Here is a 12,509-nt window from a genome sequence, read left to right as displayed (position 1 = left end):
TAGTATGGTCAGGGTGGGCTTGATGAACCAAATGGCCCCCTCCTGCTCTGTGTAACACATACAAAATGCTGGAGGAGCTCTGTGCGTTGGGCAGCAACTATAGAAAGGAATAAACAGTCCACATTTCAGGCTGCAGCCCTTCATCAGGACTCAGCGAAAATATTGACTAGATTATTCCTTTCCATAGATGCTGTCTGACCTTGAGTTCCTCCAGCATTTTCTATGTGTTACCATGGGTTTTCCAGGATCTGCAGAATCTGTTTGATTTGCTGCTCCTGTATGGTAATGTTTCACTAATTCTAGATTGGGGATTGCTGTCATGGATAAGCTGACAAGAGATCTGAACTCCGTGGGATACAATGGAGAATTGTGCCAGCTACATACATTATGCTATTAAATTCTACTATTAATCAAGCATTGTATAAGATAAAGGGGAAAATACTAACTCTTTGCAGATAAGTTCTATTTTTAATTTTTCCACTGTTTTACTCTGTAAATATTGGTCTGATTGGTGCTATAGTTTACATCTTGAAGGAATGGGGATGATATTATCAGGCACCATGCATGTTTTTAAATAATCGTAATATATAATCATAAATCAAGTGCAAGTTTATAGATAAGGATGTTTGGATAAAGGAGTTGTATTTGCACAGTTAGTAGAAAATGCTTCTTTAAATCTGATGGGGAAAATAAAATTGAGTCAAATTGGACCTGGAGGAACATTAATGTGCATGTGGGCAATTTGAATTCATTAAGGCAAGACCCAGGCAGGGATGATGCATCTCTGCAGAAAATGCTATGTTTGAAAACTTAATAAAAATTATATTTAAAAAAAAAAAAAAAAAAAAAAAAAAAAATGCTATGTTACCAAGATTGGACATAGTGTTGGAAGAGGCTGTTTGGAGCTTAACACAGGCATTAATCAATTAGAAGAATGGCCTGTTTCTGGACAGGAATTTCTTAATCTGTTTTTAAAAAATCAGTAAGTACTGTGATATCCAACCTTTGTCACTGGACGATGCTAGCTGCAGGTTTACCGGTAAAGTCATTACAATGTGACAATACATCTGTCACAGCCTACAAATGCCATCCTGAAGAAAATGCACAGCTAAACTTTTAGATAATGCCGAGTTACAAACTGAAATACAGGAAGAAAAGTTTGGTGTATTTTTTGACTGTTCTTCCATTTTAGATGGAAAAAAGATATTATTCTAGAAGTTTTGACTTGTTTCTTTTATCAAAACTGTCACCTAGATAGAGACCCATCAATGCCTGGTCTAGTTACCACTGGGATTCTTCATTTATATTACTAATAGGAACAATTTAGATTGGCTCCCTTGATAGCCCTGGGAAATGGCAAAACTTCAGAACAACTGATTGAAACCCACCCAACTCTCAGAAGCTGTGAATGTAGGAAAAATCAGTTATTTAATGTATAAAACCAGAGTGCATGCATTGAAGGTGAAAGGGGTTGGGTTCAAGGGGGATTTGATGGTAAGTTTTTTTTATTTGGAGTAGTGGATGCCTGGTATGGGGGTAGAGACAAATGCAGTAGAGGCTTTTATGAGACATTTGGATAGGCAGGTGCATGTAAAGAAGATGGAGGGACTAGTGTTTGGGTGTTTTTGATTTACCTTCTATCTGGTTCAGCACAACATTGTGTGCCAAATGCCGTTCTTATGCTGTACTCTGTTCTGTTATTTAGAACATCCATGTTCCTTTCTCTTCAGTGATCCAAGTTAGAGTCCTCATTACAGAATTCTCTTGAATAAAGGCTCTATCAGAGGTGAACTGAGTGTAAGTGTCCTCTCATCTGCCCTTTGCAGTATTAAATCATTAATGCATAGTCCATATACAGGGGCAGAATTAGGCCATTCAACCCATTGAGTCTCCTCCAACATTTGATCATGACTAATCATATCTCTCAACCCCTCTCCTGCCTTCTTCCCATAATCTTTGACACACTTGGTAATCTAGAACCTATCAGTCTCTACTTAAAGTGTACTCAATGACTTGGCTTCCACAGATTCACCACCCTCTGGCTAAAGAAATTCCTTCCTCATCTCTTAAGGGACATTCTTGTATTTTGGGCTGTGCTCTCTGCTCCTAGATTTTCCCATTATTGGAAACACTGTCTCCATCTCCACTCTATTACCACCTTTCAATATTCAGTAGGTTTCAATGAGATTCTCCCCCACCCCATTCATCTAAGCTTGGGTAAGTACAGGCCAGTCCTCCCTATCCATTAACTTTGCAAAAAGCACAGCAGAATGTATAATCAATAAAATATTTTAACATGAGTTATCTCCCATATGCTCCTATTTTACTACCGTTGTGTGTGTTCTAGAAGTGTAAACAAATAATCCATTTATCTACAAATTCTTTGGGACTGGAAAGAGTACAGTAAGCACCTGCTGAGTGTACATTCACTATGTTAATACATGTTATACTAATACATCAATACAACTACCCCCCACCTTTGTGTTTCTCTTTTTAAAGATCACAAACTAATCTAAAGCCATTTCAAAAGCTGTAATTTATTTTACAATTGTTAGAAGAGATGAACTTGCCAAACAAAATTATATAAATCTATGTTGAGTATTAATTAAATATAGCTCTAAGTTTGAGAAATAATATCTCAACAGAGTGTACATTGTGACATTTTGTGGCAAAAGCATAACTGTACTGGATTGCAAAAAAACATTAAATCATCAAGCCAAGTGGCCACAAAGAAATCTACCTAGTACACCAAAAAAGAAGAAAATAAACACTGATCCCACAGAATACCTCATGTCATAAAATACCACTCAGACTTCAGGATGTGAACACATGTCCTTGTAGACTGTGGCCATGGCATTGCAGGTCTGTTTAAGTTCAGACTCTAAACATCTGATTCTATCCAGGCTGGTCAATAGCTCCTGTAGAGTGTCCTCAATCAATTTATTCTCATTGCTGTAGATTTCAAACAATCTTTCTTCTAGCTTCTTAGAGAATTCTGAAACCTTAAAAATCACAAGTGATTATACATCTTTTCCCTGCATTCTCCCTATCCCCACACCTATTCCTAAAAGAGAGGATCCACCCAAGTTGCACCTGCAATCCCCACCCACGTGACCTGTTTCTCACTTTTGTTGCACAGTGAATGGGCATCATTAAGACTAATACCAATCCCATTTTAAACTGAATTTTTGCAGAACTGAATCACCTGATTATCAAGAAACAGAGAAAGGTGATTGTTTTCTGTTTTCTCATCTGAGTCCAATTACACATTATCATTGGCTGAAATCACCAAATCCAACGGTTATTTGGGCACCTTTCCGTATACGCCCTTGACGGCGGGTAGGCTGGTGTTAGTGATGCGTTGAGCAGTTTTAGCTACCCATTGTAAAACCCTCCTGTGTGCCTCGGTGCCATTTCCATACCACATAGTGAATGCAGCATATTAGGATGCTCTCAAATGCACATTTGTAGAAGATTGTGATTATTGATGTGTGTAATCCAGCTCTCTTCAGCCTCCTCAGAAAGAAGAGGCATTGGTGAGCTTTATCACTGTGTAGGATTGTTCTGGGCTGATGTAAGGTTGGGCAAGGTGTTTCCACTGCTGTGGCACTGAAAAAGGCCAGCAATATCATGAATGACAACAACCGCGCTCATGGACTGTTTGTGCCACTCCCATCAGAGAAAAGGCTACACAGTATCCACGCCAGGATCGCCAGGCTCAAAACAATTCTTACTTTCCTCAAGCCGCTGGGCCGATCAACACTTTCACCCCTCCCACCACTGCTTTATCATTTCCTGTCAGAGTCATCTTATATATAGATACCCCTGTAGCTAGCGTCACTTTATGTACACACAATCAGTCTATGTATATAAGCTAATGTTATGTATTTAAAGGGTATTTTTATTTATTCCTTATGCTGAGTGCAATTGTTTAATGCTGTATCGAACCCAGAGTAACAATCATTTCGTTCTCTTTTACGCTTGGTACTGAAGAATGAAATAATCAATTTTGATTTTTGAATCTTGAATCTGGAAATGAAAGAAGGCTGCAAACATGAAACCATAATCCTCTATTAGGGAAGCAATTGTGCATGAGATTTCCTTTGTCACAACTTTTACTGCTCTTGATGCCTACAAGGAATAGTCGGCAAGCATTCAAGGCTCTTTAGAGCTACAGAATTCCATGATGAATAAAGTCTTGTGAAAGAGATAATTCCCTTAATGCACAAACACTTAACATTCTTCACACAAAATCCTGCCATACGTAAATTAGAGTGTTGCAACATTTGGTTGGTTACAGGAAAGATGTACAATTACCTTCATAATAAGAATATCTTTAAAGTTGGTCATCGACTTGTGATCTCTTATTCTACTTTTATTTATTTCGCTAACTAGCTGTTTTGTTCTTTCGCACAACCCTTCTACACCGGAATCTGATCCTGCAAAACAGTTTGCGGGCTTGACAGTGAAATCCATTGTGGAATCCTCAATATCTGAGGTTGCCATTGCTTCATTCACTAAGCTGCAGGATTCCTCTCTGTTACAAGAAAATGAAAATTAGAATCATAGATACTTGGGTACAATGATACCTAGAGTCAAATCCTTCTTGAAATAAACATAGGTGTAGCACCAGTATGTGCCACAATTAGATTACAGTGGCACCATCTGGATCTTTTAAATTAAGAAACACAATCTTATTTAGTCTTTGTTCTCTATCAAGGTTTACCATAAAATACAGGGAGAACCATTTAAAATCTTTGAATATAGTGAAGAGGGGTTGACAGGAAGAACTGTTTGGTGAGACAAGCAGTATAATTTGATACAATAACCAAACATTGTTACCAATTTGTTACCTAGACAATTGTATTCATCAGTAATTGAAACCACAGAGATTTTTAAAAATGTATTCAGTACACATGGCATTCCATTTAATGGAGTTCTTTGAACACCAATTCACCTAATGCAACTAATGTATGAATAAGTGTTTCATAAACCTTAACATGCCAAGCTGGCATGGAGAACTACGAAGATCATCGTTACTATCATATAACACAGAGCAGTTCAGTACACATACAGAATAAGCCTTTTAGTCCATAAAATCTGTGATGAACATGGTGCCAAATTAAACTAAATCTCTTCTGTTTGCACGATTCCTATCCCTCCATTTCCTGCACAATCTATGTGACTATCTAAAAGCCTTTGAAATGTCACTATCATATCTACTTTCATTAACCATGGCAGCCCATTCCAGGCAGCCACCACAGGCTCCTTTAAACTTCCAACTTCTAATTTTATATGCATGTTCTCTAGTATTAAACATTTCAACCCTGGGAGAAAGATATCCTATCGCTCCCTCTAATTTTATAAGCCTCTAGCAGATTTCAGATTTCCCTTAGCCTCCGCCGCTCGAGAAAATAAACCATGTTTGTCCTTGTAGCTTATACCCTCAAATCCAGGCAACATCCTGGTGAAATGGTTCTATGCCCTTTCCAAAGACTCCACATCCCTCCTGTAATGGGGTATTCGGAATTGTACACAATGCTCCTAATTGTGACCTAATTAAAGTTGTACATAGCTGCAACACAACTTCCTGACTCTTTTACCCAATGCCTGGCCAGTGAAGGAAAGCATGCTGTATGCCTTCATTACCACACCATCTACTTGCATGGCCACTTTCAGGGAGCTCGGACCCCAAGATCCCTCTGTATATCAATGTTATTAAGTTGATTATACAGCTTCTCCTTACATTTGACCTCCCAAAGTGTAACACCTTGTCCTTTAACATAGGTTATTGCCTCCACTAAACTAATAATGAATCTCTTCAAATCTCTTACTAGCTCTTCTTTCAGTTAGTCCTGATGAAGGGTCTCAGCCCAAAACGTCGACTGTACCACTTCCTGGCCTGCTGCGTTCACCAGCAACTTTGATGTGTGTTGTGTTGAAAGTAATAATGAGTTATTTTTAATTAAACATGGAAAGCATTAGTACAATAATTTTCATGAAACATTTTTCAGGTCATGATCAGAATGTTGTTTATCAAAACACAGGGTCTTACTGGTAAAGAGAAAAATAACTTTGTACATCAATAACTGTGCATCAGGAAACTAAGCATGAAACTTCAAACTTCAAGTGTTGCCTCACCTAGGACTGTTTGGGGGCCTGAATGGTGGGTGAGGGTGGAAGTGTAGGGGCAGGTGTAACGCTTGCCCCACTTACAGCCATTAGTGCCAGGAGGAAGATCAGTAAGGAGGGGTGAGTGGACAAAGAAGTCACAGAGAGCAATCACTGTAGAAAGTGGAGAGTGCCGGGGGGCGGGGAGGAAAGATGTGTTAAGTGGTAAGATGGCAGAAGTTGTGAAGAATGATGTACTGGATGTGGAGGCTCATGAGGTGGTAGGTAAGGGTGTGGGAACTCTATCCCAGTTATGGCAATAGGAAGATGGGGTAAGGGCAGATTTCTAGGAAACGGAGAAGATGTGGGTGAGGGTAGCATCAACGGTAGAGGAAGGGAAAGCCTGTCCTCTAAAGGAGGAGGACATATGTTCTGGAATGGAAAGCCACGTCTGAGAAAAAATGCGGGGAGACGGAGGAACAGGAAAAAAGGAATAGCATTTTACAAGTGATAGGGCAGGAAGAGGCATAGTCAAGATAGCTGTGAGAGTCAGTACATTTATAAAAGATATCAGTTGTCTCTGCCTGCAGAGTTGGAGACAGAGAGATCCAGGAGGAGGAGAGAGGTGTACACGATATATCAAGTAAATTTGATGGCAGGGTGGAAGTTGGAGGTAAACTTCATGAAATTGATGAACTCAGCATGGGTTCAGGAAGCAGCCCTAATGAATCATCAATGTGCGATTAATCTTTTTAGTGAAAGGGCACCACGTTAACGTAGCAGCGTTGGTCGTCAGAGTTGGGAGTTCAATTCCAGCATCTTCCTGTAAGAACATTTGTACACTCTTTTCATGTGCACATGTGTTTTCTCTGGATGCTCTAGTTTCCTCCCACAGTCCAAAGACATACGTATTTGATCATTGTAAATTGTCCTGTGATTAGGCAAAGGTTAAATCGGTGGCTGCTGGGCAGGCAGCTCGGTGGGCTGGAAGGGCCTGTTCCACCCTCTAAAATATCTGTATTTCTAGAGATTCACTGTATCTCTAAAATTTGTTTTAAAATCCAGAACAAAAAATCATTACTGTGCTGAGACAGAGCAATGAGTGTTCTTGATTGTTCACTGGGAAATAAATTATGTGTCTCAATCCTAATAAACGATACAAGTACAACTCCTTTTTGTAAGTCAGACAAAAATGGTCACCTGCCAGGTTCATAACTGAAGCTATAATGCAGGAATCTGCAACATGTTAACAATCTTTGGAGCTGGTAGTGGACAGTTGCAGTTGCGGGTGTCTGAAACTGGTGCTGTCAAAATACATGGAACAGTACAGCAGGGTTCAGCCCGTGATGTTCTACCGTTGATGGCCAAGTTGCTGTTGCTTGGGAACTGAGAACTGAGAACCCCATTCTTAAAACTTAACACACCTAATTTTCTCTTTAATTTTGTTGTTCAACACCTGGATCTTTGATCAAACTTTTTTGGTGCCTTTCTTGTAGCTTAATGTCAAATTTCATTGAGAGCACTCATGTAAGGTGCCTTGGATATTTTATTAAATGCACTTTATGACTGCAAGTAGTGGTTGTTAAACTAATCCAAGCTTTATACTCCAATTCCCTTCATTCACTACCCTGCACATCCTGAACATAAGAAACACTGGAACATCACAGTTTATCCAGATCCTGACCTAGCTTGAAACTCCACACATGCTGTCTTGCAACATATAATAATAGGCATCCGTTAGTTTCATGAAACCATAGATTTGCACCTTGGAAGGTTTCTAGGTTGCAGGCCTGGGCAAGGGTTGTATGGAAGACCGGCAGTTGCCCATGCTGCAAGTCTCCCCTCTCCACGCCACCGATGTTGTCCAAGGGAAGGGTACTAGGGCCAATACAGCTTGGCACCTGTGTCATAGCAGAGCAATGTGTGATTAAGTGCCTTGCTCAGGGACACAACATGCTGCCTCAGCTGACCTTCAGATCACTAGACCAACGCCTCAACCACTTGGCCACGCGCCAACATGTTAGTAAATCACTAACATTTACTGCTTAGTGATTAGGAATGACCTGCTGAAGGTTTTCAGCCCAAAATATCGATTGTATTTTTTTCCATAGATGCTGCCTGGCCTGCTGAGTTCCTCCAGCATTTTGAGTCTGTTGCTTGGATTTCCAACATCTGCAGAGGAATGACCAATGTAGGGTCCAACCACCAACATGACTGAACACATCAACTAAACATAGAACAAGATTTATATCTTGTCCATGACATTAACACACTCATTTGCCAAGAGGGGCATCAGACTAAGACAAAGAGAGATGGGGGTAAGAGTGATGTTGGGGGTGAGAGGTTGGGTAGTCTAATGATTTTTCATAAATAACAACATTTCAATTTCTGATTGTAACAGATTACCAATACATTATTAATTTCATGAGCAAATGAACCAAACATTTTTGTCATTATGGCTCCACCAAGCATATCAAAGATTTTTTATTAGCAAATTCCTAAAGGTAGAACCCAGAGTTAAGCAACCGCTAAATCTGTGTTTGACTGTGTGAACCTTAAGAGTACCAATTGATAAAACGAACATTATGAGCTCCTCACATCAAGGGCTGCATTCAAGTTAATAACAGAAAAGGCATCAGGTGCAAATAAAGCAGAAAATCAAGGCACAAAGAACAACAACTCATACTACTGCTGTACTGTACAATAGAGAGTATCTGATTGAAATGATTACATCATGGATGATATGGAAACACCAAAGGCCAAGAACAGAAAGGACTACAGAAAGTGGTGAATAGAGCACAGTCCATCACAGACAAAGCTGTCCTCACCAATGAGCAAATCTACAAGAAGCTCTGCCATGAGGAAGCAGCTTCCATCATCAAGAGCCCCCACCATCCAAGCCATGCTCTCTTCTCGCTACTACCATTGGGTGGGAGGTATCACGCCTTGAGTCCCACACCTCCAGGTTTAGTAACAGTTATTATCCTACCACTATCAAGCAGCCAACCCAGCATGATAACTTCAGTTACCACAACACTGAACTGATTCCACAACCTATAAACTCACTTTCAAGGATTCTACAACTCATGTTACGGTATTTTTTTAGTGCACAATGGTTGTTTGTCACTCTTTGTTTATATTTAGCTTTATTTTCATAAACTCTATTGTATTTATTTATTTTCCTGTAAATGCCTGTAAGAAAATTAATCACAAGGTAGTATATGATGGCATATATGTACTTTGATAATAAACTTATTTTGACTTTGACTACTCAGCAAAATCAACAGCCTCAGAACACAGAACTCAGAGGCTCAGTTCTATATCATTGCCCCCATAATAAAATAACTTCAGGCTTGCTCACCTTACACTGACCTCTGTGTAGAGATTTTTCCTGCATCCACTTGTTTGCGGGTATTTTTCATTAATACTTTCTTTCATTTGTTCACTGTCATAATCTGTATTGGCCATCCTGGTCTAAAAGCAGGAGAGTTTAACAGCTTGCATCAGATATGATAAATTCAATTAGGTTTCATTTTGCTTCAGTTGTCTCCTCTTTGTAAAGCACTATCTATGCTGTGTTAGGAAACCATGGAGTTGGTACTTCATTCCAAGTGATGGCCCTCAACAAAAATTCCATAAACTGCATGAACAGGAAACCCCAATTTCCACCCAACATCCTTTAACGGCAGATTAAGAACGAAACATGGCTCAATGCAGCTCAGCTGGACAGAGTTACCTCTAGGCTTCTAAGAATATAGATTGTACATTTTAACACCTCAGACACAAACTGATGGTCATTTACAAATTTAGTACCATAACCACAAGGAAGAAACAAGGAAGTGGAAATTTTCTAAAAGAGACAGCATAGAAATGATGGGCTGAATGTTCTCCTTCTAAACTGTGAGATTCCATTGGGGAATTATGAGGAAAATAAAATTTGTATTTGTGTATTCTGTAGAAGTTTGGAACCAAGTCAGCCCTCAGTGAAAGCTCAGCATCTATTTCCTCAGTTATTTGAAGTTCCAAAGCCTCACTGATAACTGAGCAGCCATTCTGTCTCTCTCATACACACAGGAGCTGGGTCTGCTTCTTAATCAGCTTCATGTAATCATACAAACTGATGCTGAATAAGGTGTTCTGCCTGGAAAACAAGCCATTCCCTCTAATTCATTGAGGATAGAGGGTTATTTTGGAACAGCCTCTTCAAAGCCCCAACAATACCTCTCGAGATATCAGTCCTCCAAAATGATAACCAAGGACGAAAAGCTAGTGCACTTCCTGTGTCTAGCTGTTTCTCTTAAATCCTTTTGTTCAAATTATTTTGTTTATTATTATTATTCACCTGCAGGTTCTGGCCACTCCTAACAAAGCTCATATTAATTACTCTATTTGAGCCATTCAAAAACATTTATGAGCCAACCTATGGCTCATACATTCAGGCCAGATTGGAGAAGGATGGCAAAGTTCTTTCCCTATGGGACATTAGTGAACAGACCCTGATTTTAAAAATGCAATCATGTCATATTCAGAAGTGAATATCATTTTAATTTCTGATTTATGTAATTACCAAACTCAAGATTATAATGCAGGATTTCAGCCTGAAATAACATCTCTTTGCCACCACAGATGCTGCTGGACCCACTGACTTAATCGAATGGTTCACGTTTTCTTCTGAGTATCAATAAGTGCCACAATCAGATTTCCTACACAGGATGGGGCAATTACTGATCAAAAACAGGTCTTATATGATGTGAAATTTGTTGTTTTGTGACAGCAGTACAAAAAGAGAAAATTACTGTAAATTACAAAATAAGTAAATAGTAAGCCTCAGCCCAAACTGTCGACTGTTTATTCCCACCACAGATGCTGCCTGACTTGCTGAGTTTCTCCAGCGTTTTGTGTGTTGCTCAAGAACAATGAGGTATGTAATGTTCATGAGGTACGATAGAGGTATCTGCCTTCTAAATTGACCCAGCAAGGTATCTACATCAGTTCTCCAGCTCTATCAATGGTTGGTCGCTCCTGGGGCTGGTCACTGTGAAACCAGTTGAAGGGTCTCGGCCCTAAACGTCGACTGTTCATTCCCCTCCACGGATGCTCTCTGACCTTTTGAGTTCCCCCAGCATTGTATGTGGGGTTGTTGGACAACACCGTGCTGGTGGGACTGGGACCATGAGCCCCGCTTTCCTCTCACCCTCCCTATCCGCATGACCCTCACTCACTCACGCCGTACCGTGCCAAAGCCTCGCTTTGTTGTTCGGCAGCCGTGCACCCCGAGGCACAGAAGGGTTCCAACACCAGTGACACCTGTCTGTCCGTGTCTTGTTTAACGGCAGTTGGCATCCAGCTTAATGGTGCATTACCGCCACTCCGGTGACACCGGAGACCCGTCGCTAAGGGCCACCCGACGTACCACATGACGTCAGACGCCCGTCCGGCGCCGCCCCTGCAGAGTCCCGCGCTTTCCTACGCGCGCGCACGGCGGGATCGCGGCGCGCGGCCGCGGTAGGTTGGCGGGTCGGTCAATGGGTCCGGGGTGTCAGGTGCTGGCCACTGCACATACCTCAGCACATGGAGCCAGGTCGGGTCTTCGCGAATAGATCTTACATTGCCATGGAGCACGACGCAGCGTGGTTCTCCTGGTACCAGGTGGACAACCTCTGTTCTGTGAAGTGAAGGTTGTATTTAACGGGGCTGAGAGGGGAGTGGTGATTGGGGGGAGAACATCTCATCATGTCCCCTCCCTTCTACCAGTCACAGACCACGGTCCTTACCTGCACATCAGATTGTGGTGAGCTTCACCCATTCCCAATTCAGATGGAAGCGTTTCAACCTGAAACACTGATCCTTCACTGGTGTGGCCACATTTGCTGGGTACGTTTGATTCAATATCATTTAACAAAACTTTGTTTACTTATGTATTGATTGTCCTTAATTAGCATGGTCAAATGGTGAAGCAGACTCAGTGGACCAAATGGACAAATTCTGCTACTATGTCTTGTGATCTTATAAAAGATCTTGTGCTAATATATATACTTCTCAAACTATTTATTCACTGTGTACTTGAACTGAGAGATGCTCATGACAGGGATTCCAATCTGTTGTATTTTCAAAATGTGCCCATGTCATTGAAAACGTGTGGTGTTATCCTAGCTCTTTGTGAAGATGCTCACTTCAGATAATCTCCAGTGACAGGAAATGGTGAGGTTTTGACTTATACCTGGACCTGGGATTATTTATATTGGGGAAAAGTCTCCATGGTTATTATATTGATGTAGTTGATATGATAGTGAAACAGATACTTCCAGCACTTGTTCCTTTGATCAAACTGTAGATAAGAAGTTTGTAGGTTTGAATTTCCTTCAGGTGTGTTGGATTGGGCTGTAGAATTGTTACTT

At 40.6% G+C, this 12,509-nt stretch overlaps 1 protein-coding gene across 1 annotated transcript; it reads right to left on the bottom strand.

Moving 5' to 3' along the window:
- Positions 1-2,523: 2,523 nt before the first annotated feature.
- Positions 2,524-11,505, bottom strand: syce2 (synaptonemal complex central element protein 2). Its single transcript, XM_072248074.1, has 4 exons — positions 11,345-11,505; positions 9,473-9,585; positions 4,318-4,537; positions 2,524-3,002 (listed from the first exon to the last, which is right to left on the bottom strand). The coding sequence occupies exons 2-4, from the start codon at positions 9,577-9,579 to the stop codon at positions 2,808-2,810; spliced, it is 522 nt and encodes a 173-aa protein (XP_072104175.1). The 5' UTR covers positions 9,580-9,585; positions 11,345-11,505; the 3' UTR covers positions 2,524-2,807.
- Between the last annotated feature and the right edge of the window lie 1,004 nt (positions 11,506-12,509).

Source organism: Mobula birostris, chromosome 32 (genome assembly GCF_030028105.1).
Source record: "Mobula birostris isolate sMobBir1 chromosome 32, sMobBir1.hap1, whole genome shotgun sequence".
In the NCBI taxonomy this organism is placed as follows: Eukaryota; Metazoa; Chordata; class Chondrichthyes; order Myliobatiformes; family Myliobatidae; genus Mobula; species Mobula birostris.
This window is presented reverse-complemented; position numbering and strand designations above follow the sequence as displayed.